This window comes from Agelaius tricolor, unplaced genomic scaffold (genome assembly GCF_023055355.1).
Source record: "Agelaius tricolor isolate 1412-34295 unplaced genomic scaffold, bAgeTri1.0.p SCAF_57, whole genome shotgun sequence".
Classification (NCBI taxonomy): Eukaryota; Metazoa; Chordata; class Aves; order Passeriformes; family Icteridae; genus Agelaius; species Agelaius tricolor.
This window is the reverse complement of record NW_027269317.1, coordinates 732,721-753,740: the sequence shown is the minus strand read 5'-3', so window position 1 is coordinate 753,740 and position 21,020 is coordinate 732,721. Positions and strand designations below refer to the sequence as shown.

The 21,020-nt window shown below is 66.3% G+C and overlaps 2 protein-coding genes across 10 annotated transcripts in view; one reads left to right on the top strand and one right to left on the bottom strand.

Annotated features, from left to right (window-relative positions):
* The window catches only part of LOC139604922 (zinc finger protein ZFP2-like), a 178,318-nt gene extending 176,325 nt beyond the window's left edge, over nt 1-1,993 (bottom strand). The window contains exon 1 of the transcript XR_011684162.1: nt 1,527-1,993. The gene's annotated coding sequence lies outside the window, so the exon portion shown is untranslated. The remainder of the gene's footprint in view (nt 1-1,526) is intronic.
* A 12,987-nt stretch (nt 1,994-14,980) lies between these two features.
* Nucleotides 14,981-21,020, top strand: part of LOC139604910 (class I histocompatibility antigen, F10 alpha chain-like) — a 60,350-nt gene continuing 54,310 nt past the window's right edge. For 6 of the 9 annotated variants that reach the window (XM_071456222.1, XM_071456224.1, XM_071456226.1 and 3 more), the window contains exons 1-3: nt 16,549-16,869; nt 16,959-17,066; nt 18,957-19,365. In XM_071456222.1, the coding sequence (XP_071312323.1) occupies nt 16,564-16,869; nt 16,959-17,066; nt 18,957-19,365 (823 nt within the window). In that variant the 5' untranslated portion in view covers nt 16,549-16,563. Of the gene's footprint in view, nt 15,167-16,548; nt 16,870-16,958; nt 17,067-18,956; nt 19,366-21,020 lie in introns of those variants that run through there. The other 3 variants (XM_071456227.1, XM_071456228.1, XM_071456230.1) reach the window with 3 other exon arrangements.

Sequence of the window (21,020 nt, the reverse complement as noted above, 5' to 3'; positions counted from 1 at the left end):
GGACCCCCTTGTTCGCCCTCATCTGGCACCAGGACCCCCTGAACCCTCATTTCTCGTCACCGGCACCCCCGAAACCCCCATTTTGGGGCACCGGGAACCCCTTGAACCCCGAATTCCAGGAAGGAAACTCCCCCTGAACCCGCATTCCTCGGCACGGAAACCCTCTGAACCCCAATTTTCGGGCACCGGGATCCCCCTGCCCCCCATAATTCGGGACTGGGATCCCCCGCACCCCCGTCACTGCTCTGGGACTCCCTGCACCCCCATTCCCGGCCATCCCGCCCTTCCCAGACCCCAGACCCGCCCCTTTCCTTGGCTTTTGGACCCTCAGATCTCCCAAATTTCTGAAATTTCTGCGTCCCCCCCGTTCTCCATTCCCAGCGCTTCCTGGAAGGGGTTCCAGGGGTTCCCCGAGGGTCCCCCGGGGTCCCAGGGGGTCTCAGCGAGAATCCAGTGGGATCCAGATGAATATCCTGGAATTCCCCTTTTACCCGTCTTACTTTCACTTCTCCCAAGCTGCGTCCCCTTATCCACCCACCTCTCCCAGCCCCAGAGCCCCCTTTCCGTGACCCAGGGAGCCCCTGGAGCCCCATTCCTGCCTTTCCCAGCTCCCAGACCCCACTGCCCTCAACACCGGGGACCCCTGGATCCCCTTTGGTGGGCACAGGGACCCCCTGGATCCCCCATCCCGCCTCTCCCAGTCCCTTCCTGGAACCTTGGACCCTTCCCGGCTCTCCCGGTTCCGCTTCCCAGCCCTTGGACGCCCCCAGACCGCCCAATCTCTGCGTGCCCCCAGTTCTCCACCCCCTGCGCGTCCTCTGGGGGGTCCTGGCAGGTCCCGGGGGGGTTCAGGGGAATTCCCAGGGTTTGCTCTGTCCCCTCTCCCTCCCCGCGCTGCCCCGGTCACTTTCGCGTCTCCCAAGCTGCGGCACCGGGACCGACCCGCCCGGGGACCGGGGACTGCCCCGGCACCGGGACCCCCCTGAACCGCAATTCCTGGGCACGGGGACCCCCGAACTTCCATTTCCGGGCGAACCCCCCTTCCTGGGCACAGAGACCGCCTTGAACGCTAATTTCGGGGCACTGGGAGCCTCCCTGTACCCCCTTCCCCAGCCAGCCCCGATAACTCCTGTACCCTCTTATCCAGCCCCAATGCCCCGCCAAACCCCCTGTCACAGCCCTCCCCCTCTCAGACACCCCAGCCCCCGCTTTTCCTTGACCGCGGCAGCCCCTGCACCCCCACTCCTGCCTTCCCCAGCCCCCACCCACCACCTTCCTCAACACCGGGGGCCCGTGCACCCCCTTTCCTGGGCACAGGGACCCCTTGGAACTTCCATTGCCCTCAGCCCCCTTTCCTTGACCTGGGACCCCCTGAACCTCCGTTCCTGGGCATGGAGACCCCCCTGCACTCCCTAATGCGGGACTGGGACCCCTCCTGGACCCCCCCTCACGTGTTCTGGGACCCCCTGCACCCCTCCCCGGCCCTCCCGCCCTTCCCAGACCGCAGACCCGCCCTTTTCCTTCACCTTTGCACCCCAGATCTCCCAAATTTCCCGATCCCCTCAGTTCTCCACTCCCGGCGCTTTTTTAAGGGGGTCCCAGGGGGTCCCAGGTGGTTCTCCGAGGGCTCCAGGGCGGTCGCAGCGGGGATCCAGAGGGATCCTGAGGGATTCTCTGGAATTCCCCCGTCCCCTCGCCCTCCCCGCCCTCCTCGGTCCCTTTCGCTTCCGCGTCCCAACCTGCGAGACCGGGATCTGCCCGGCGACCGGTGACGTCACTGACAGATCGGGCTGCCATTGGCAGAAAAGAAATAGCGGCGCCAATGGCGGGGCCGGAGGCGGCTCTGGGGGCGGGGCCAGTGTTGAGGCGGGGCCAGGGCGGAAGGCGGGGCCAGGGCTGTGAGCGGGGCCGCAGCGGAGCAGCGCCATGGCTGCAGCGCTGGCTCTGGGGCTGCTCTTGGGGCTCCTGGGGAACCCGGGGGCCGCGACCAAAGGTGAGTGGGAACCCCGAAACCGGGAACCGCCTGAACTTCCATTTCCGGGCACCGGGACCCCCCTGAACTTCTATTCCCGGGCACGGGAACCCCCCCATAGCCCCATTTTGGGCCCTGTGACGCCTCTCCATCCCCTTCCCCAGCACCGGGACCCCCCTGTACCCCCTCATCTGGCAGCGGGACCCCCCAGAAGCCCATTCCTGGGCAGGGAAACCCCCCTGAACCGCCATTCCCGGGCATGAGAATCCACTGAGCCCCCATTCCTGAGCACGGGGACCCCTTGAGCGCCCATTTCGTGACACTGGGGACCCACTTGAACCCCGAATTCCGGGTAGAGAATCCCCTGAAGCCCCATTCCTGGGCACTGGGACACCCCTGAATCTCCATTTCCGGGCACCGGGACCCCCCTGTGCCCCCTTTGGCAGCACCGGGACCCCCTTGTTCGCCCTCATCTGGCACCAGGACCCCCTGAACCCCCATTTCTGGTCACCGGCGGCCCCGGAACCCCCATTTTTGTGTACCGGGACGCCCCTGCCCTCCCTAATTCGGCACTGGGATCCCCCCGCAACCCCGTCAGTGCTCTGGGACCCCCTGCACCCCCATTCCCGGCCATCCCGCTCTTCCCAGACCCCAGACCCACCCTTTTCCTCGGCTTTTGCACCCCCAGATCTCCCAAATTTCTGCGTCCCCCCAGTTCTCCATTCCCGGCGCTTCCTGGAAGGGGTTCCAGGGAGTCCCGGAGCTTCCCCTGGGGTCCCAGGGGGTCTCAGCGAGGATCCAGTGGGATCCAGATGAATTCCCTGGAATTCCCCTTTTCCCCGTCTCGCTTTCCCTTCTCCCAAGCTGCGTCCCCGGGATCCGCCCGCCTCTCCCAGCCCCAGAGCCCCCTTTCCGTGACCCAGGGACCCCCTGGAGCCCCATTCCTGCCTTTCCCAGCTCCCAGACCCCACTGCCCTCAACACCGGGGACCCCTGGATCCCCTTTGGTGGACACAGGGACCCCCTGGATCCCCCATCCCGCCTCTCTCAGTCCCTTCCTGGAACCTTGGACCCTTCCCGGCTCTCCTGGTTCTGCTTCCTGATCCTTGGACATTCCCAGGCAGTCCTGGAGGGTCCCTGGGTGGTTGTGGAGGTTCCAGGGGGGATTCTGGGCTCTAAGACTGCCCTGAATTTCCAGTCCTGGGTACTGGGACCCCCCTGCACCCCCTTATCCTGCACCAACACCCCCTGCACCCCCTTTCCCGGGTATCCTCCTCTCCCAGCCCCTGGATCCCCCGTTTCCGGGACCCCGGGGACCCCCGGGCCCCCATTCCCGGCCAGCCCGGGCACCTCAGCCCCAGCCTCCCTTTGCTGGGAAGCCCGGCCTGGGCACGGGGCTCTGCGGCCGCTCTGGGATTTATGATCCCCCAGAAGAAAGGGAGAGAACAGCAGAGGGAGGGAGAGAAGGAGATTGGGAATCAGGGATCGGGTCCCAGCGCCCAGCCCTGCTCCGCCGGGGGTGGGACCCGCACCCGCAGGAAAAATTGGCTCCGCTGCTCCCGATGCTTGCCCGGCTTTGGGCCGAGCCCAGCGGGGTCCGGGCAGAGTTTGAGCGCAGGGCCGGGAGCTCAGCACAGCCCGGCCCGGGGGTCCCGCAGGGCGCGGCCCTGGAGGGTCCCAGACGGATCCCCGAGGGATCCAGAGGGGTGCCAGGAGGGGATCCAGGTGAATTCCCTGGAATTCGCCCTTTCCCCCTCCCCCTTTTCCCCTCCCCACGCGCTCCCTCGGGCACTTTCGCTTTCGCGTCTCTCCAGCTGCGCCACAGCCGCGATCGGGGTCGGCTGCGATGGCGCCAGCGCTGGGGCTGGGGGTGCTCTGGGGGCTCCTGGGGCTCCTGGGGAACCCAGGGTGTGCGACCAAAGGTGAGCGGGACCCCCCGAAACCGGGACCCCCCTGAACCGCAATTCCCGGGCGCCGGGAACCCTCTGAACTTCCATTTCCGGGCACCGGGAACCCTCTAAACCTCCATTCCCGGGCAGGGAACCCCCCTGAAGCCCCATTTTGGGTCCTGTGACCCCCCTCAATCACCTTCTCCACCGCCGGGACCCCACTGTACGCCTTTATCTGGCACCGGGACCCCCCTGTACCCCCATTTCTGAGCAGGAAAACCCCCCTGAACGCCCGTTCCTGAGCACGCGGACCCCCTTGAGTGCCCATTTCTGGCCACCCAGACCCCCTGTGCCCCCTTTGGCAGCACCGGGACCCCCTTGTTCGCCCTCATCTGGCACCAGGACCCCCCTGAACCCCCATTTCTGGTCACCGGCGCCCCCGGAACCCCCATTTTGGGGCACCGGGAACCCCTTGAACCCCGAATTCCGGGAAGGAAACTCCCCCTGAACCCGCATTCCTCGGCACGGAAACCCTCTGAACCCCAATTTTCGGGCACCGGGACCCCCCTGCCCCCCATAATTCGGGACTGGGACCCCCCGCACCCCCATTCCCGCCCATCCCGCCCTTCCCAGATCCCAGACCCGCCCCTTTCCTCGGCTTTTGGACCCCCAGATCTCCCAAATTTCTGCGTCCTCCCCGTTCTCCATTCCCGGCGCTTCCTGGAAGGGGTTCCAGGGGTTCCCCGAGGGTCCCCCGGGGGTCCCCCCGAGGATCCAGTGGGATCCAGATGAATTCCCTGGAATTCCCCTTTTCCCCGTCTCACTTTTCCGTGTCCCAAGCTGCGTCCCCGGGATCCGCCCGCCTCTCCCAGCCCCAGAGCCCCCTTTCCGTGACCCAGGGAGCCCCTGGAGCCCCATTCCTGCCTTTCCCAGCTCCCAGACCCCACTTCCCTGAACAATGGAGACTCCTGGACCCCTTTTCTGGGTCCAGGGACCCCCTGGATCCCCCATCCCGCCTCTCCCAGTCCCTTCCTGGAACCTTGGACCCTTCCCGGTTCTCCCGGTTCCGCTTCCCAGCCCTTGGACGCCCCCAGACCGCCCAATCTCTGCGTGCCCCCAGCTCTCCACCCCCTGTGCGTCCTGCGGGGATGTCCTGGCAGGTCCCGGGGGGGTTCAGGGGAATTCCCAGGGTTTGCTCTGTCCCCTCTCCCTCCCCGCGCTGCCCCGGTCACTTTCGCGTCTCCCAAGCTGCGGCACCGGGACCCGCCCGGGGACCGGGGACTGCTCCGGCACCGGGACCCCCCTGAACCGCAATTCCTGGGCACGGGGACCCCCCAAACTTCCATTTCCGGGCGAACCCCCCTTCCTGGGCACAGAGACCGCCTTGAACGCTAATTTCGGGGCACTGGGAGCCTCCCTGTGCCCCCGTCCCCAGCCCCGATAATCCCTGCACCCCTTATCTGGAGACTGGAATCCCCCCTGAACCCCAAATCCCGGGCATGGAAACCCCCCTGAACCCCCATTTCTGGGCACCAGGACCCCTTGACCCCCGTGACCCGGGAAGGGAAACCCCTCCTGAACCCCATTGCCTGGGCTCCTGGACCAAACTGCATCCCATTATCCGGCACTGGGACCCTGAACCCCCATTCCCTGCACCAGGACCCCCCGAGCCCCCCATTCCTGTGAACGGGAACCCCCTGCAACCCCTTCCTCATCACCAGATCCCAGCCAGGCCATTACCTGGCACCAGGACCCCTGAACCCCGATTCCCTGAGGGGACTCTCCCTGAACCCCCATTTCTGGGCACTGGGACCCCACTGCATCCCCTTATGCAGCACTGGGACTCCCTGAACCCCCATTCCGCTGCACCAGGACGCCCGTTCACGCCCAGATCCAGGACTGGAACCCTCCCAAACCCTCCATTCTCAGGCACAGGAACCCCCCCGCACCCCCTTATCCAGCCCCAATGCCCCCCCCAAACCCCCTGTCGCAGCCCTCCCCCTCTCAGAGACCCCAGCCCCCGCTTTTCCTTGACCGCGGCACCCCCTGGACCCCCACTCCTGCCTTCCCCAGCCTCCACCCACCACCTTCCTCAACACCGGGGGCCCGTGCACCCCCTTTCTTGGGCACAGGGACCCCTTAGAACTCCCATTGCCCTCAGCCCCCTTTCCTTGACCTGGCACCCCCTGAATCACCGTTCCTGGGCATGGGGACCTCCCTGCACTCCCTAATCCGGGACTGGGACCCCTCCTGGACCCCCCCTCACGTGTTCTTGGACCCCCTGCACCCCTCCCCGGCCCTGCCGCCCTTCCCAGAGCCCAGACCCGCCCTTTTCCTTCACCTTTGCACCCCAGATCTCCCAAATTTCCCGATCCCCCCAGTTCTCCACTCCCGGCACTTTCTTAAGGGGGTCCCAGGGAGTTCCAGCTGCTTCTCCGAGGGCTCCAGGGCGGTCGCAGCGGGGATCCAGAGGGATCCTGAGGGATTCTCTGGAATTCCCCCCTCCCCTCCTTCTCCCCGCCCTCCTCGGTCCCTTTCGCTTCCGCGTCCCAACCTGCGAGACCGGGATCTGCCCGGCGACCGGTGACGTCACTGACAGATCGGGCTGCCATTGGCAGAAAAGAAATAGCGGCGCCAATGGCGGGGCCGGAGGCGGCTCTGGGGGCGGTGCCAGTGTTGAGGCGGGGCCAGGGCTGTGAGCGGGGCCGCAGCGGAGCAGCGCCATGGCTGCAGCGCTGGCTCTGGGGCTGCTCTTGGGGCTCCTGGGGAACCCGGGGGGCGCGACCAAAGGTGAGTGGGAACCTCGAAACCGGGAACTGCCTGAACTTCCATTTCCGGGCACCGGGACCCCCCTGAACTTCTATTACCGGGCACGGGAACCCCCCCATAGCCCCATTTTGGGTCCTGTGACCCGCCTCCATCCCCTTCCCCAGCAACGGGACCCCCCTGTACCCCCTCATCTGGCACCGGGACCTCCCAGAAGCCCATTCCTGGGCAGGGAAACCCCCCTGAACCGCCATTCCCGGGCATGAGAATCCACTTAGCCCCCATTCCTGAGCACGGGGACCCCTTGAGCGCCCATTTTGTGACACTGGGGACCCACTTGAACCCCGAATTCCGGGTAGAGAATCCCCTGAAGCCCCATTCCTGGGCACTGGGACACCCCTGAATCTCCATTTCCGGGCACCGGGACCCCCCTGTGCCCCCTTTGGCAGCACCGGGACCCCCTTGTTCGACCTCATCTGGCACCAGGACCCCCTGAACCCCCATTTCTGGTCTCCGGCGGCCCCGGAAACCCCATTTTTGTGCACCGGGACCCCCCTGCCCGTCCTAATTCGGGACTGGAATTCCCCACCCCCCCGTCAGTGCTCTGGGACCCCCTGCACCCCCATTCCCGGCCATCCCGCCCTTCCCAGACCCCAGACCCGCCCCTTTCCTTGGCTTTTGGACCCCCAGATCTCCCAAATTTCTGCGTCCCCTCCGTTCTGCATTCCCAGCGCTTCCTGGAAGGGGTTCCAGAGGTTCCCCGAGGGTCCCCCGGGGGTCCCAGGGGGTCTCAGCGAGGATCCAGTGGGATCCAGATGAATTCCCTGGAATTCCCCTTTTCCCCGTCTCGCTTTCGCTTCTCCCAAGCTGCGTCCCCGGGATCCGCCCACCTCTCCCAGCCCCAGACTCCCCTTTCCGTGACCCAGGGATCCCCTGGAGCCCCATTCCTGCCTCTCCCAGCTCCCAGACCCCACTGCCCTCAACACCGGGGACCCCTGGATCCCCTTTGGTGGGCACAGGGACCCCCTGGATCCCCCATCCCACCTCTCACAGTCCCTTCCTTGAGCCTTGGACCCTTCCCGGCTCTCCTGGTTCTGCTTGCTGATCCTTGGACATTCCCAGGCAGTCCTGGAGGGTCCCTGGGTGGTTGTGGAGGTTCCACGGGGGATTCTGGGCTCTAAGACTGCCCCGAATTTCCAGTCCTGGGTACTGGGACCCCCCTGCACCCCCTTATCCTGAACCCCCTTATCCTGCACCAACACCCCCCTGCACCCCCTTATCCTGCACCAACACCCCCTGCACCCCCTTTCCCGGGTATCCTCCTCTCCCAGCCCCTGGATCCCCCGTTTCCGGGACCCCGGGGACCCCCGGGCCCCCATTCCCGGCCAGCCCGGGCACCTCAGCCCCAGCCTCCCTTTGCTGGGAAACCCGGCCTGGGCACGGGGCTCTGCGGCCGCTCTGGGATTTATGATCCCCCAGAAGAAAAGGAGAGAACAGCAGAGGGAGGGAGAGAAGGAGATTGGGAATCAGGGATCGGGTCCCAGCGCCCAGCCCTGCTCCGCCGGGGGTGGGACCCGCACCCGCAGGAAAAATTGGCTCCGCTGCTCCCGATGCTTGCCCGGCTTTGGGCCGAGCCCAGCGGGGTCCGGGCAGAGTTTGAGCGCAGGGCCGGGAGCTCAGCACAGCCCGGCCCGGGGGTCCCGCAGGGCGCGGCCCTGGAGGGTCCCAGACGGATCCCCGAGGGATCCAGAGGGGTGCCAGGAGGGGATCCAGGTGAATTCCCTGGAATTCGCCCTTTCCCCCTCCCCCTTTTCCCCTCCCCCCGCGCTCCCTCGGGCACTTTCGCTTTCGCGTCTCTCCAGCTGCGCCACAGCCGCGATCGGGGTCGGCTGCGATGGCTCCAGCGCTGGGGCTGGGGGTGCTCTGGGGGCTCCTGGGGCTCCTGGGGAACCCAGGGTGTGCGACCAAAGGTGAGCGGGACCCCCCGAAACCGGGAACCCCCTGAACCGCAATTCCCGAGCACCGGTAACCCTCTGAACTTCCATTTCCGGGCACCGAGCACCCTCTAAACCTCCATTCCCGGGCAGGGAACCCCCGTGAACCCCCATTTTGGGTCCTGTGACCCTCCTCAATCACCTTCTCCACCATCGGGAACCCCCTGTACGCCTTTATCTGGCACCGGGACCTCCCTGTACCCCCATTTCTGAGCAGGAAAACCCCCCTGAACCCCCGTTCCTGAGCACGCGGACCCCCTTGAGTGCCCATTTCTGGACACCCAGACCCCCCTGAGCCCCCTTTGGCAGCACCGGGACCCCCTTGTTCGCCCTCATCTGGCACCAGGACCCCCTGAACCCCCATTTCTGGTCACGGGCACCCCCGGAACCCCCATTTTCGGGCACCGGGAAGCCCTTGAACCCTGAATTCCGGGAAGGAAACTCCCCCTGAACCCGCATTCCTCGGCACGGAAACCCTCTGAACCCCAATTTTTGGGCACCGGGATCCCCCTGCCCCCCTAATTCAGGACTGGGATCCCCCCTCACCCCCATCAGTGCTCTGGGACCCCCTGCACCCCCATTCCCGGCCATCCCGCCCATCCCAGACCCCAGACCCGCCCCTTTCCTCAGCTTTTGGACCCCCGATCACCTAAATTTCTGAAATTTCTGCGTCCCTCCAGTTCTCCATTCCCAGCGCTTCCTGGAAGGGGTTCCAGGGGCTCCCGGAGGGTCCCCCGGGGGTCCCAGGGGGTCTCAGCGAGGATCCAGTGGGATCCAGATGAATTCCCTGGAATTCCCCTTTTCCCCGTCTCGCTTTCGCTTCTCCCAAGCTGCGTCCCCGGGATCCGCCCGCCTCTCCCAGCCCCAGAGCCCCCTTTCCGTGACCCAGGGACCCCCTGGAGCCCCATTCCTGCCTTTCCCAGCTCCCAGACCCCATTTCCCTGAACAATGGAGACTCCTGGACCCCTTTGGTGGGCACAGGGACCCCCTGGATCCCCCATCCCACCTCTCCCAGTCCCTTCCTGGAACCTTGGACCCTTCCCGGCTCTCCCGGTTCCGCTTCCCAGCCCTTGGACGCCCCCAGACCGCCCAATCTCTGCGTGCCCCCAGTTCTCCACCCCCTGCGCGCCCTCTGGGGGGTCCTGGCAGGTCCCGGGGGGGTTCAGGGGAATTCCCAGGGTTTGCTCTGTCCCCTCTCCCTCCCCGCGCTGCCCCGGTCACTTTCGCGTCTCCCAAGCTGCGGCACCGGGACCCGCCCGGGGACCGGGGACTGCTCCGGCACCGGGACCCTCCTGAACCGCAATTCCTGGGCACGGGGACCCCCCAAACTTCCATTTCCGGGCGAACCCCCCTTCCTGGGCACAGAGACCGCCTTGAACGCTAATTTCGGGGCACCTGGAGCCTCCCTGTACCCCCTTCCCCAGCCCCGATAACCCCTGCACCCCCAATGCCCCCCCTGCACCCCCTGTCGCAGCCCTCCCCCTCTCAGACACCCCAGCCCCCGCTTTTCCTTGACCGCGGCACCCCCTGCACCCCCATTCCTGCCTTCCCCAGCCCCCACCCACCACCTTCCTCAACACCGGGGGCCCGTGCACCCCCTTTCCTGGGCACAGGGACCCCCTGGAACTTCCATTGCCCTCAGCCCCCTTTCCTTGACCTGGGACCCCCTGAACCTCCGTTCCTGGGCATGGGGACCTCCCTGCACTCCCTAATCCGGGACTGGGGAACCCCTCCTGGACCCCCCCTCACGTGTTCTGGGACCCCCTGCACCCCTCCCCGGCCCTGCCGCCCTTCCCAGAGCCCAGACCCGCCCTTTTCCTTCACCTTTGCACCCCAGATCTCCCAAATTTCCCGATCCCCTCAGTTCTCCACTCCCAGCGCTTTTTTAAGGGGGTCCCAGGGGGTCCCAGGTGGTTCTCCGAGGGCTCCAGGGCGGTCGCAGCGGGGATCCTGAGGGATTCTCTGGAATTCCCCCGTCCCCTCGCCCTCCCCGCCCTCCTCGGTCCCTTTCGCTTCCGCGTCCCAACCTGCGAGACCGGGATCTGCCCGGCGACCGGTGACGTCACTGACAGATCGGGCTGCCATTGGCAGAAAAGAAATGGCGCCAATGGCGGGGCCGGAGGCGGCTCTGGGGGCGGTGCCAGTGTTGAGGCGGGGCCAGGGCGGAAGGCGGGGCCAGGGCTGTGGGCGGGGCCGCAGCGGAGCAGCGCCATGGCTGCAGCGCTGGCTCTGGGGCTGCTCTTGGGGCTCCTGGGGAACCCGGGGGGCGCGACCAAAGGTGAGTGGGAACCCCGAAACCGGGAATACCCTGAACTTCCATTTCCGGGCACCAGGACCCCCCGGAACTTCTATTACCGGCCACGGGAACCCCCCATAGCCCCATTTTGGGTCCTGTGACCCCTCTCCATCCCCTTCCCCAGCACCGGGACCCCCCTGTACCCCCTCATCTGGCACTGGGACCCCCCAGAAGCCCATTCCTGGGCAGGGAAACCCCCCTGAACCGCCATTCGCAGGCATGAGAATCCACTGAGCCCCCATTCCTGAGCACGGGGACCCCTTGAGCGCCCATTTTGTGACACTGGGGACCCACTTGAACCCCGAATTCCGGGTAGAGAATCCCCTGAAGCCCCATTCCTGGGCACTGGGACACCCCTGAATCTCCATTTCCGGGCACTGGGACCCCCCTGTGCCCCCTTTGGCAGCACCGGGACCCCCTTGTTCGCCCTCATCTGGCACCAGGACCCCCTGAACCCCCATTTCTGGTCACCGGCGGCCCCGGAAACCCCATTTTTGTGCACCGGGACGCCCCTGCCCTCCCTAATTCGGCACTGGGATCCCCCCGCACCCCCGTCAGTGCTCTGGGACCCCCTGCACCCCCATTCCCGCCCATCCCGCTCTTCCCAGACCCCAGACCCGCCCCTTTCCTTGGCTTTTGGACCCCCAGATCTCCCAAATTTCTGAAATTTCTGCGTCCCTCCAGTTCTCCATTCCCAGCGCTTCCTGGAAGGGGTTCCAGGGGTTCCCCGAGGGTCCCCCCGGGGTCCCAGGGGGTCTCAGCGTGGATCCAGTGGGATCCAGATGAATTCCCTGGAATTCCCCTTTTCCCCGTCTCGCTTTCCCGTCTCCCAAGCTGCGTCCCGGGGATCCGCCCGCCTCTCCCAGCCCCAGAGCCCCCTTTCCGTGACCCAGGGATCCCCTGGAGCCCCATTCCTGCCTTTCCCAGCTCCCAGACCCCACTGCCCTCAACACCGGGGACCCCTGGACCCCCTTTGGTGGGCACAGGGACCCCCTGGATCCCCCATCCCGCCTCTCCCAGTCCCTTCCTGGAACCTTGGACCCTTCCCGGCTCTCCTGGTTCTGCTTGCTGATCCTTGGACATCCCCAGGGGGTTCAGGAGGGTCCCTGGGTGGTTGTGGAGGTTCCAGGGGGGATTCTGGGCTCTAAGACTGCCCTGAATTTCCAGTCCTGGGTACTGGGATCCCCCTGCACCCCCTTATCCTGCACCAACACCCCCCTGCACCCCCTTATCCTGCACCAACACCCCCTGCACCCCCTTTCCCGGGTATCCTCCTCTCCCAGCCCCTGGATCCCCCGTTTCCGGGACCCCGGGGACCCCCGGGCCCCCATTCCCGGCCAGCCCGGGGCACCTCAGCCCCAGCCTCCCTTTGCTGGGAAACCCGGCCTGGGCACGGGGCTCTGCGGCCACTCCGGGATTTATGATCCCCCAGAAGAAAGGGAGAGAACAGCAGAGGGAGGGAGAGAAGGAGATTGGGAATCAGGGATCGGGTCCCAGCGCCCAGCCCTGCTCCGCCGGGGGTGGGACCCGCACCCGCAGGAAAAATTGGCTCCGCTGCTCCCGCTGCTTGCCCGGCTTTGGGCCGAGCCCAGCGGGGTCCGGGCAGAGTTTGAGCGCAGGGCCGGGAGCTCAGCACAGCCCGGCCCGGGGGTCCCGCAGGGCGCGGCCCTGGAGGGTCCCAGACGGATCCCCGAGGGATCCAGAGGGGTGCCAGGAGGGGATCCAGGTGAATTCCCTGGAATTCGCCCTTTCCCCCTCCCCCTTTTCCCCTCCCCACGCGCTCCCTCGGGCACTTTCGCTTTCGCGTCTCTCCAGCTGCGCCACAGCCGCGATCGGGGTCGGCTGCGATGGCTCCAGCGCTGGGGCTGGGGGTACTCTGGGGGCTCCTGGGGCTCCTGGGGAACCCAGGGTGTGCGACCAAAGGTGAGCGGGACCCCCCGAAACCGGGACCCCCCTGAACCGCAATTCCCGGGCGCCGGGAACCCTCTGAACTTCCATTTCCGGGCACCGGGAACCCTCTAAACCTCCATTCACGGGCAGGGGAACCCCGTGAACCCCCATTTTGGGTCCTGTGACCCCCCTCAATCACCTTCTCCACCACCGGGACCCCACTGTACGCCTTTATCTGGCACCGAGACCCCCCTGAACCCCCATTTCTGAGCAGGAAAACCCCCCTGAACCCCCGTTCCTGAGCACGCGGACCCCCTTGAGCGCCCATTTCTGGCCACCCAGACCCCCCTGTTCCCCCTTTGGCAGCACCGGGACCCCCTTGTTCGCCCTCATCTGGCACCAGGACCCCCTGAACCCCCATTTCTGGTCACCGGCGCCCCCGGAACCCCCCTTTTCGGGCACCGGGAACCCCTTGAACCCCGAATTCCGGGAAGGAAATTCCCCCTGAACCCGCATTCCTTGGCACGGAAACCCTCTGAACCCCAATATTTGGACACCGGGACGCCCCTGCCCCCCCTAATTCAGGACTGGGATCCCCCCGCACCACCGTCAGTGCTCTGGGACTCCCTGCACCCCCATTCCCGGCCATCCCGCCCATCCCAGACCCCAGACCCGCCCCTTTCCTTGGCTTTTGGACCCCCACATCTCCCAAATTTCTGAAATTTCTGCGTCCCTCCAGTTCTCCATTCCCAGCGCTTCCTGGAAGGGGTTCCAGGGGTTCCCCGAGGGTCCCCCGGGGGTCCCAGGGGGTCTCAGCGAGAATCCAGTAGGATCCAGATGAATTCCCTGGAATTCCCCTTTTCCCCGTCTCGCTTTCCCGTCTCCCAAGCTGCGTCCCGGGGATCCGCCCGCCTCTCCCAGCCCCAGAGCCCCCTTTCCGTGACCCAGGGAGCCCCTGGAGCCCCATTCCTGCCTTTCCCAGCTCCCAGACCCCACTGCCCTCAACACCGGGGACCCCTGGATCCCCTTTGGTGGGCACAGGGACCCCCTGGATCCCCCATCCCGCCTCTCCCAGTCCCTTCCTGGAACCTTGGACCCTTCCCGGCTCTCCCGGTTCCGCTTCCCAGCCCTTGGACGCCCCCAGACCGCCCAATCTCTGCGTGCCCCCAGTTCTCCACCCCCTGCGCGCCCTCTGGGGGGTCCTGGCAGGTCCCGGGGGGGTTCAGGGGAATTCCCAGGGTTTGCTCTGTCCCCTCTCCCTCCCCGCGCTGCCCCGGTCACTTTCGCGTCTCCCAAGCTGTGGCACCGGGACCCGCCCGGGGACCGGGGACTGCCCCGGCACCGGGACCCCCCTGAACCGCAATTCCTGGGCACGGGGACCCCCCAAACTTCCATTTCCGGGCGAACCCCCCTTCCTGGGCACAGAGACCGCCTTGAACGCTAATTTTGGGGCACTGGGAACCTCCCTGTGCCCCCTTCCCCAGCCCCGATAATCCCTGCACCCCCTTATCCAGCCCCAATGCCCCCCCAAACCCCCTGTCGCAGCCCTTCCCCTCTCAGAGACCCCAGCCCCCGCTTTTCCTTGACCCCGGCACCCCCTGCACCCCCACTCCTGCCTTCCCCAGCCCCCACCCACCACCTTCCTCAACACCGGGGGCCCGTGCACCCCCTTTCCTGGGCACAGGGACCCCTTGGAACTTCCATTGCCCTCAGCCCCCTTTCCTTGACCTGGGACCCCCTGAACCTCCGTTCCTGGGCATGGAGACCCCCCTGCACTCCCTAATCCGGGACTGGGACCCCTTCTGGACCCCCCCTCACGTGTTCTGGGACCCCCTGCACCCCTCCCCGGCCCTGCCGCCCTTCCCAGAGCCCAGACCCGCCCTTTTCCTTCACCTTTGCACCCCAGATCTCCCAAATTTCCCGATCCCCTCAGTTCTCCACTCCCGGCGCTTTTTTAAGGCGGTCCCAGGGGGTCCCAGGTGCTTCTCCGAGGGCTCCAGGGTGGTCGCAGCGGGGATCCAGAGGGATCCTGAGGGATTCTCTGGAATTCCCCCGTCCCCTCCCCCTGCCCGCCCTCCTCGGTCCCTTTCGCTTCCGCGTCCCAACCTGCGAGACCGGGATCTGCCCGGCGACCGGTGACGTCACTGACAGATCGGGCTGCCATTGGCAGAAAAGAAATAGCGGCGCCAATGGCGGGGCCGGAGGCGGCTCTGGGGGCGGGGCCAGTGTTGAGGCGGGGCCAGGGCGGTAGGCGGGGCCAGGGCTGTGAGCGGGGCCGCAGCGGAGCAGCGCCATGGCTGCAGCGCTGGCTCTGGGGCTGCTCTTGGGGCTCCTGGGGAACCCGGGGGGCGCGACCAAAGGTGAGTGGGAACCCCGAAACCGGGAATACCCTGAACTTCCATTTCCGGGCACCGGGACCCCCCTGAACTTCTATTCCCGGGCATGGGAACCCCCCCATAGCCCCATTTTGGGTCCTGTGACGCCCCTCCATCCCCTTCCCCAGCACCGGGACCCCCCTGTACCCCCTCATCTGGCACTGGGACCCCCCAGAAGCCCATTCCTGGGCAGGGAAACCCCCCTGAACCGCCATTCCCTGGCATGAGAATCCACTGAGCCCCCATTCCTGAGCACGGGGACCCCTTGAGCGCCCATTTTGTGACACTGGGGACCCACTTGAACCCCGAATTCCGGGTAGAGAATCCCCTGAAGCCCCATTCCTGGGCACTGGGACACCCCTGAATCTCCATTTCCGGGCACTGGGACCCCCCTGTGCCCCCTTTGGCAGCACCGGGACCCCCTTGTTCGCCCTCATCTGGCACCAGGACCCCCTGAACCCCCATTTCTGGTCTCCGGCGGCCCCGGAAACCCCATTTTTGTGCACCGGGATCCCCCTGCCCCCCGAAATCCGGGACTGGGATCCCCCCGCACCCCCGTCAGTGCTCTGGGACCCCCTGCACCCCCATTCCCGGCCATCCCGCTCTTCCCAGACCCCAGACCCGCCCTTTTCCTCGGCTTTTGCACCCCCACATCTCCCAAATTTCTGCGTCCCCCCAGTTCTCCATTCCCAGCGCTTCCTGGAAGGGGTTCCAGGGGGTCCCGGAGGTTCCCCTGGGGTCCCGGGGGGTCTCAGCGAGGATCCAGTGGGATCCAGATGAATTCCCTGGAATTCCCCTTTTCCCCGTCTCGCTTTCGCTTCTCCCAAGCTGCGTCCCCGGGATCCGCCCGCCTCTCCCAGCCCCAGAGCCCCCTTTCCGTGACCCAGGGAGCCCCTGGAGCCCCATTCCTGCCTTTCCCAGCTCCCAGACCCCACTGCCCTCAACACCGGGGACCCCTGGATCCCCTTTGGTGGGCACAGGGACCCCCTGGATCCCCCATCCCGCCTCTCACAGTCCCTTCCGGGAACCTTGGACCCTTCCCGGCTCTCCTGGTTCTGCTTGCTGATCCTTGGACATCCCCAGGCAGTCCTGGAGGGTCCCTGGGTGGTTGTGGAGGTTCCAGGGGGGATTCTGGGCTCTAAGACTGCCCTGAATTTCCAGTCCTGGGTACTGGGACCCCCCTGCACCCCCTTATCCTGCACCAACACCCCCTGCACCCCCTTTCCCGGGTATCCTCCTCTCCCAGCCCCTGGATCCCCCGTTTCCGGGACCCCGGGGACCCCCGGGCCCCCATTCCCGGCCAGCCCGGGCACCTCAGCCCCAGCCTCCCTTTGCTGGGAAACCCGGCCTGGGCACGGGGCTCTGCGGCCACTCCGGGATTTATGATCCCCCAGAAGAAAGGGAGAGAACAGCAGAGGGAGGGAGAGAAGGAGATTGGGAATCAGGGATCGGGTCCCAGCGCCCAGCCCTGCTCCGCCGGGGGTGGGACCCGCACCCGCAGGAAAAATTGGCTCCGCTGCTCCCGCTGCTTGCCCGGCTTTGGGCCGAGCCCAGCGGGGTCCGGGCAGAGTTTGAGCGCAGGGCCGGGAGCTCAGCACAGCCCGGCCCGGGGGTCCCGCAGGGCGCGGCCCTGGAGGGTCCCAGACGGATCCCCGAGGGATCCAGAGGGGTGCCAGGAGGGGATCCAGGTGAATTCCCTGGAATTCGCCCTTTCCCCCTCCCCCTTTTCCCCTCCCCACGCGCTCCCTCGGGCACTTTCGCTTTCGCGTCTCTCCAGCTGCGCCACAGCCGCGATCGGGGTCGGCTGCGATGGCTCCAGCGCTGGGGCTGGGGGTGCTCTGGGGGCTCCTGGGGCTCCTGGGGAACCCAGGGTGTGCGACCAAAGGTGAGCGGGACCCCCCGAAACCGGGACCCCCCTGAACCGCAATTCCCGGGCGCCGGGAACCCTCTGAACTTCCATTTCCGGGCACCGGGAACCCTCTAAACCTCCATTCCCGGGCAGGGAACCCCCCTGAAGCCCCATTTTGGGTCCTGTGACCCTCCTCAATCACCTTCTCCACCATCGGGAACCCCCTGTATGCCTTTATCTGGCACCGGGACCCCCCTGTACCCCCATTTCTGAGCAGGAAAACCCCCCTGAACGCCCGTTCCTGAGCACGCGGACCCCCTTGAGTGCCCATTTCTGGCCACCCAGACCCCCCTGTTCCCCCTTTGGCAGCACCGGGACCCCCTTGTTCGCCCTCATCTGGCACCAGGACGCCCTGAACCCCCATTTCTGGTCACCGGCACCCCCGGAACCCCCATTTTGGGGCACCGGGAACCCCTTGAACCCCGAATTCCGGGAAGGAAACTCCCCCTGAACCCGCATTCCTCGGCACGGAAACCCTCTGAACCCAAATTTTCGGGCACCGGGATCCCCCTGCCCCCCCTAATTCGGGACTGGGCTCCCCCGCACCCCCGTCAGTGCTCTGGGACCCCCTGCACCCCCATTCCCGGCCATCCCGCTCTTCCCAGACCCCAGACCCGCCCCTTTCCTTGGCTTTTGCACCCCCACATCTCCCAAATTTCTGAAATTTCTGCATCCCCCCCGTTCTCCATTCCTGGAGCTTCCTGGAAGGGGTTCCAGGGGTTCCCCGAGGGTCCCCCGGGGGTCCCAGGGGGTCCCAGCGAGAATCCAGTGGGATCCAGATGAATATCCTGGAATTCCCCTTTTCCCCGTCTCGCTTTCCCGTCTCCCAAGCTGCGTCCCCGGGATCCGCCCGCCTCTCCCAGCCCCAGAGCCCCCTTTCCGTGACCCAGGGAGCCCCTGGAGCCCCATTCCTGCCTTTCCCAGCTCCCAGACCCCACTGCCCTCAACACCGGGGACCCCTGGATCCCCTTTGGTGGGCACAGGGACCCCCTGGATCCCCCATCCCGCCTCTCCCAGTCCCTTCCTGGAACCTTGGACCCTTCCCGGTTCTCCCGGTTCCACTTCCACGCCTCCAGACCGCCCAATCTCTGCGTGCCCCCAGTTCTCCACCCCCTGTGCGTCCTGCGGGGATGTCCTGGCAGGTCCCGGGGGGGTTCAGGGGAATTCCCAGGGTTTGCTCTGTCCCCTCTCCCTCCCCGCGCTGCCCCGGTCACTTTCGCGTCTCCCAAGCTGCGGCACCGGGACCCGCCCGGGGACCGGGGACTGCCCCGGCACCGGGACCCCCCTGAACCGCAATTCCTGGGCACGGGGACCCCCCAAACTTCCATTTCCGGGCGAACCCCCCTTCCTGGGCACAGAGACCGCCTTGAACGCTAATTTCGGGGCACTGGGAACCTCCCTGTGCCCCCTTCCCCAGCCCCGATAATCCCTGCAGCCCCTTATCCAGCCCCAATGCCCCCCCCAAACCCCCTGTCACAGCCCTCCCCCTCTCAGACACCCCAGCCCCCGCTTTTCCTTGACCCCGGCACCCCCTGCACCCCCACTCCTGCCTTCCCCAGCCCCCACCCACCACCTTCCTCAACACCGGGGGCCCGTGCACCCCCTTTCCTGGGCACAGGGACCCCTTGGAACTTCCATTGCCCTCAGCCCCCTTTCCTTGACCTGGGACCCCCTGAACCTCCGTTCCTGGGCATGGAGACCCCCTGCACTCCCTAATCCGGGACTGGGACCCCTCCTGGACTCCCCCTCACGTGTTCTGGGACCCCCTGCACCCCTCCCCGGCCCTGCCGCCCTTCCCAGAGCCCAGACCCGCCCTTTTCCTTCACCTTTGCACCCCAGATCTCCCAAATTTCCCGATCCCCTCAGTTCTCCACTCCCAGCGCTTTTTTAAGGGGGTCCCAGGGGGTCCCAGGTGGTTCTCCGAGGGCTCCAGGGCGGTCGCAGCGGGGATCCAGAGGGATCCTGAGGGATTCTCTGGAATTCCCCCGTCCCCTCCCCCTGCCCGCCCTCCTCGGTCCCTTTCGCTTCCGCGTCCCAACCTGCGAGACCGGGATCTGCCCGGCGACCGGTGACGTCACTGACAGATCGGGCTGCCATTGGCGGGCAGGAAATAGCGACGCCAATGGAGGGGCCGGAGGCGGCTTTGGGGGCGGGGCCAGTGTTGAGGAGGGGCCAGGGCTGTGGGCGGGGCCGCAGCGGAGCAGCGCCATGGCTGCAGCGCTGGCTCTGGGGCTGCTCTTGGGGCTCCTGGGGAACCCGGGGGCCGCGGCCAAAGGTGAGTGGGAACCCCGAAACCGGGAACCGCCTGAACTTCCATTTCCGGGCACCGGGACCCCCCTGAACTTCTATTCCCGGGCACGGGAACCCCCCCATAGCCCCATTTTGGGTCCTGTGACCCGCCTCCATCCCCTTCCCCAGCACCGGGACCCCCCTGTACCCCCTCATCTGGCACTGGGACCCCCCAGAAGCCCATTCCTGGGCAGGGAAACCCCCCTGAACCGCCATTCCCGGGCATGAGAATCCACTGAACCCCCATTCCTGAGCACGGGGACCCCTTGAGCGCCCATTTTGTGACACTGGGGACCCACTTGAACCCCGAATTCCGGGTAGAGAATCCCCTGAAGCCCCATTCCTGGGCACTGGGACACCCCTGAATCTCCATTTCCGGGCACTGGGACCCCCCTGTGCCCCCTTTGGCAGCACCGGGACCCCCTTGTTCGCCCTCATCTGGCACCAGGACCCCCTGAACCCCCATTTCTGGTCACGGGAGCCCCCGAAACCCCCATTTTCGGGCACCAGGAACCCCTTGAACCCCGAATTCCGGGAAGGAAACTCCCCCTGAACCCGCATTCCTTGGCACGGAAACCCTCTGAACCCCAATTTTTGGGAACCGGGATCCCCCTGCCCCTCCTAATTCGGGACTGGGCTCCCCCGCACCCCCGTCAGTGCTCTGGGACCCCCTGCACCCCCATTCCCGGCCATCCCGCTCTTCCCAGACCCCAGACCCGCCCTTTCCCTCGGCTTTTGCACCCCCACATCTCCCAAATTTCTGCATCTCCCCATTCTCCATTTCTGGCACTTCCTGGAAGGGGTTCCAGGGGTTCCCCGAGGGTCTCCCGGGGGTCCCAGGGGGTCTCAGCGAGAATCCAGTGGGATCCAGATGAATTCCCTGGAATTCCCCTTTTCCCCGTCTCGCTTTCGCTTCTCCCAAGCTGCGTCCCGGGGATCCGCCCGCCTCTCCCAGCCCCAGAGCCCCCTTTCCGTGACCCAGGGAGCCCCTGGAGCCCCATTCCTGCCTTTCCCAGCTCCCAGACCCCACTGCCCTCAACACCGGGGACCCCTGGATCCCCTTTGGTGGGCACAGGGACCCCCTGGATCCCCCATCCCGCCTCTCCCAGTCCCTTCCTTGAACCTCGGGCCCTTCTGACTCTCCTGGTTCTGCTTGCTGATCCTTGGACATCCCCAGGGGGTTCAGGAGGGTCCCTGGGTGGTTGTGGAGGTTCCAGGGGGGATTCTTGGCTCTAAGACTGCCCTGAATTTCCAGTCCTGGGTACTGGGATCCCCCTGCACCCCCTTATCCAGTACCTCTCCCTCCCTGCACCCCCTTTCTCCTCAGTCCTGCCTTCCCCTGTCCCCAGACCCCTCTTTTCCTTGTCCCTGAGACCCCCTGGAGCCCCATTCTTGCTTTTCCCCACCCCCAGCTTCCCCTTTCTTCTCCATCAAGGACCCTCAAGATTCCTATTCCCAGGTCCTCCCACCTTGTGACCGCTTTCCTTGGCACAGGGATCCCCTGGAGCCCCCATCCTGCCTCTCCCAGTCCCTGTATCCCCCTTTCCATAACCCTGGAACCCCCTGAGCCCCCATTCCTGGACACCAGGACCCCCTGCAGGCCCTTTCCTGTCCATCCCACCTCTCCCACCCTGTACACCC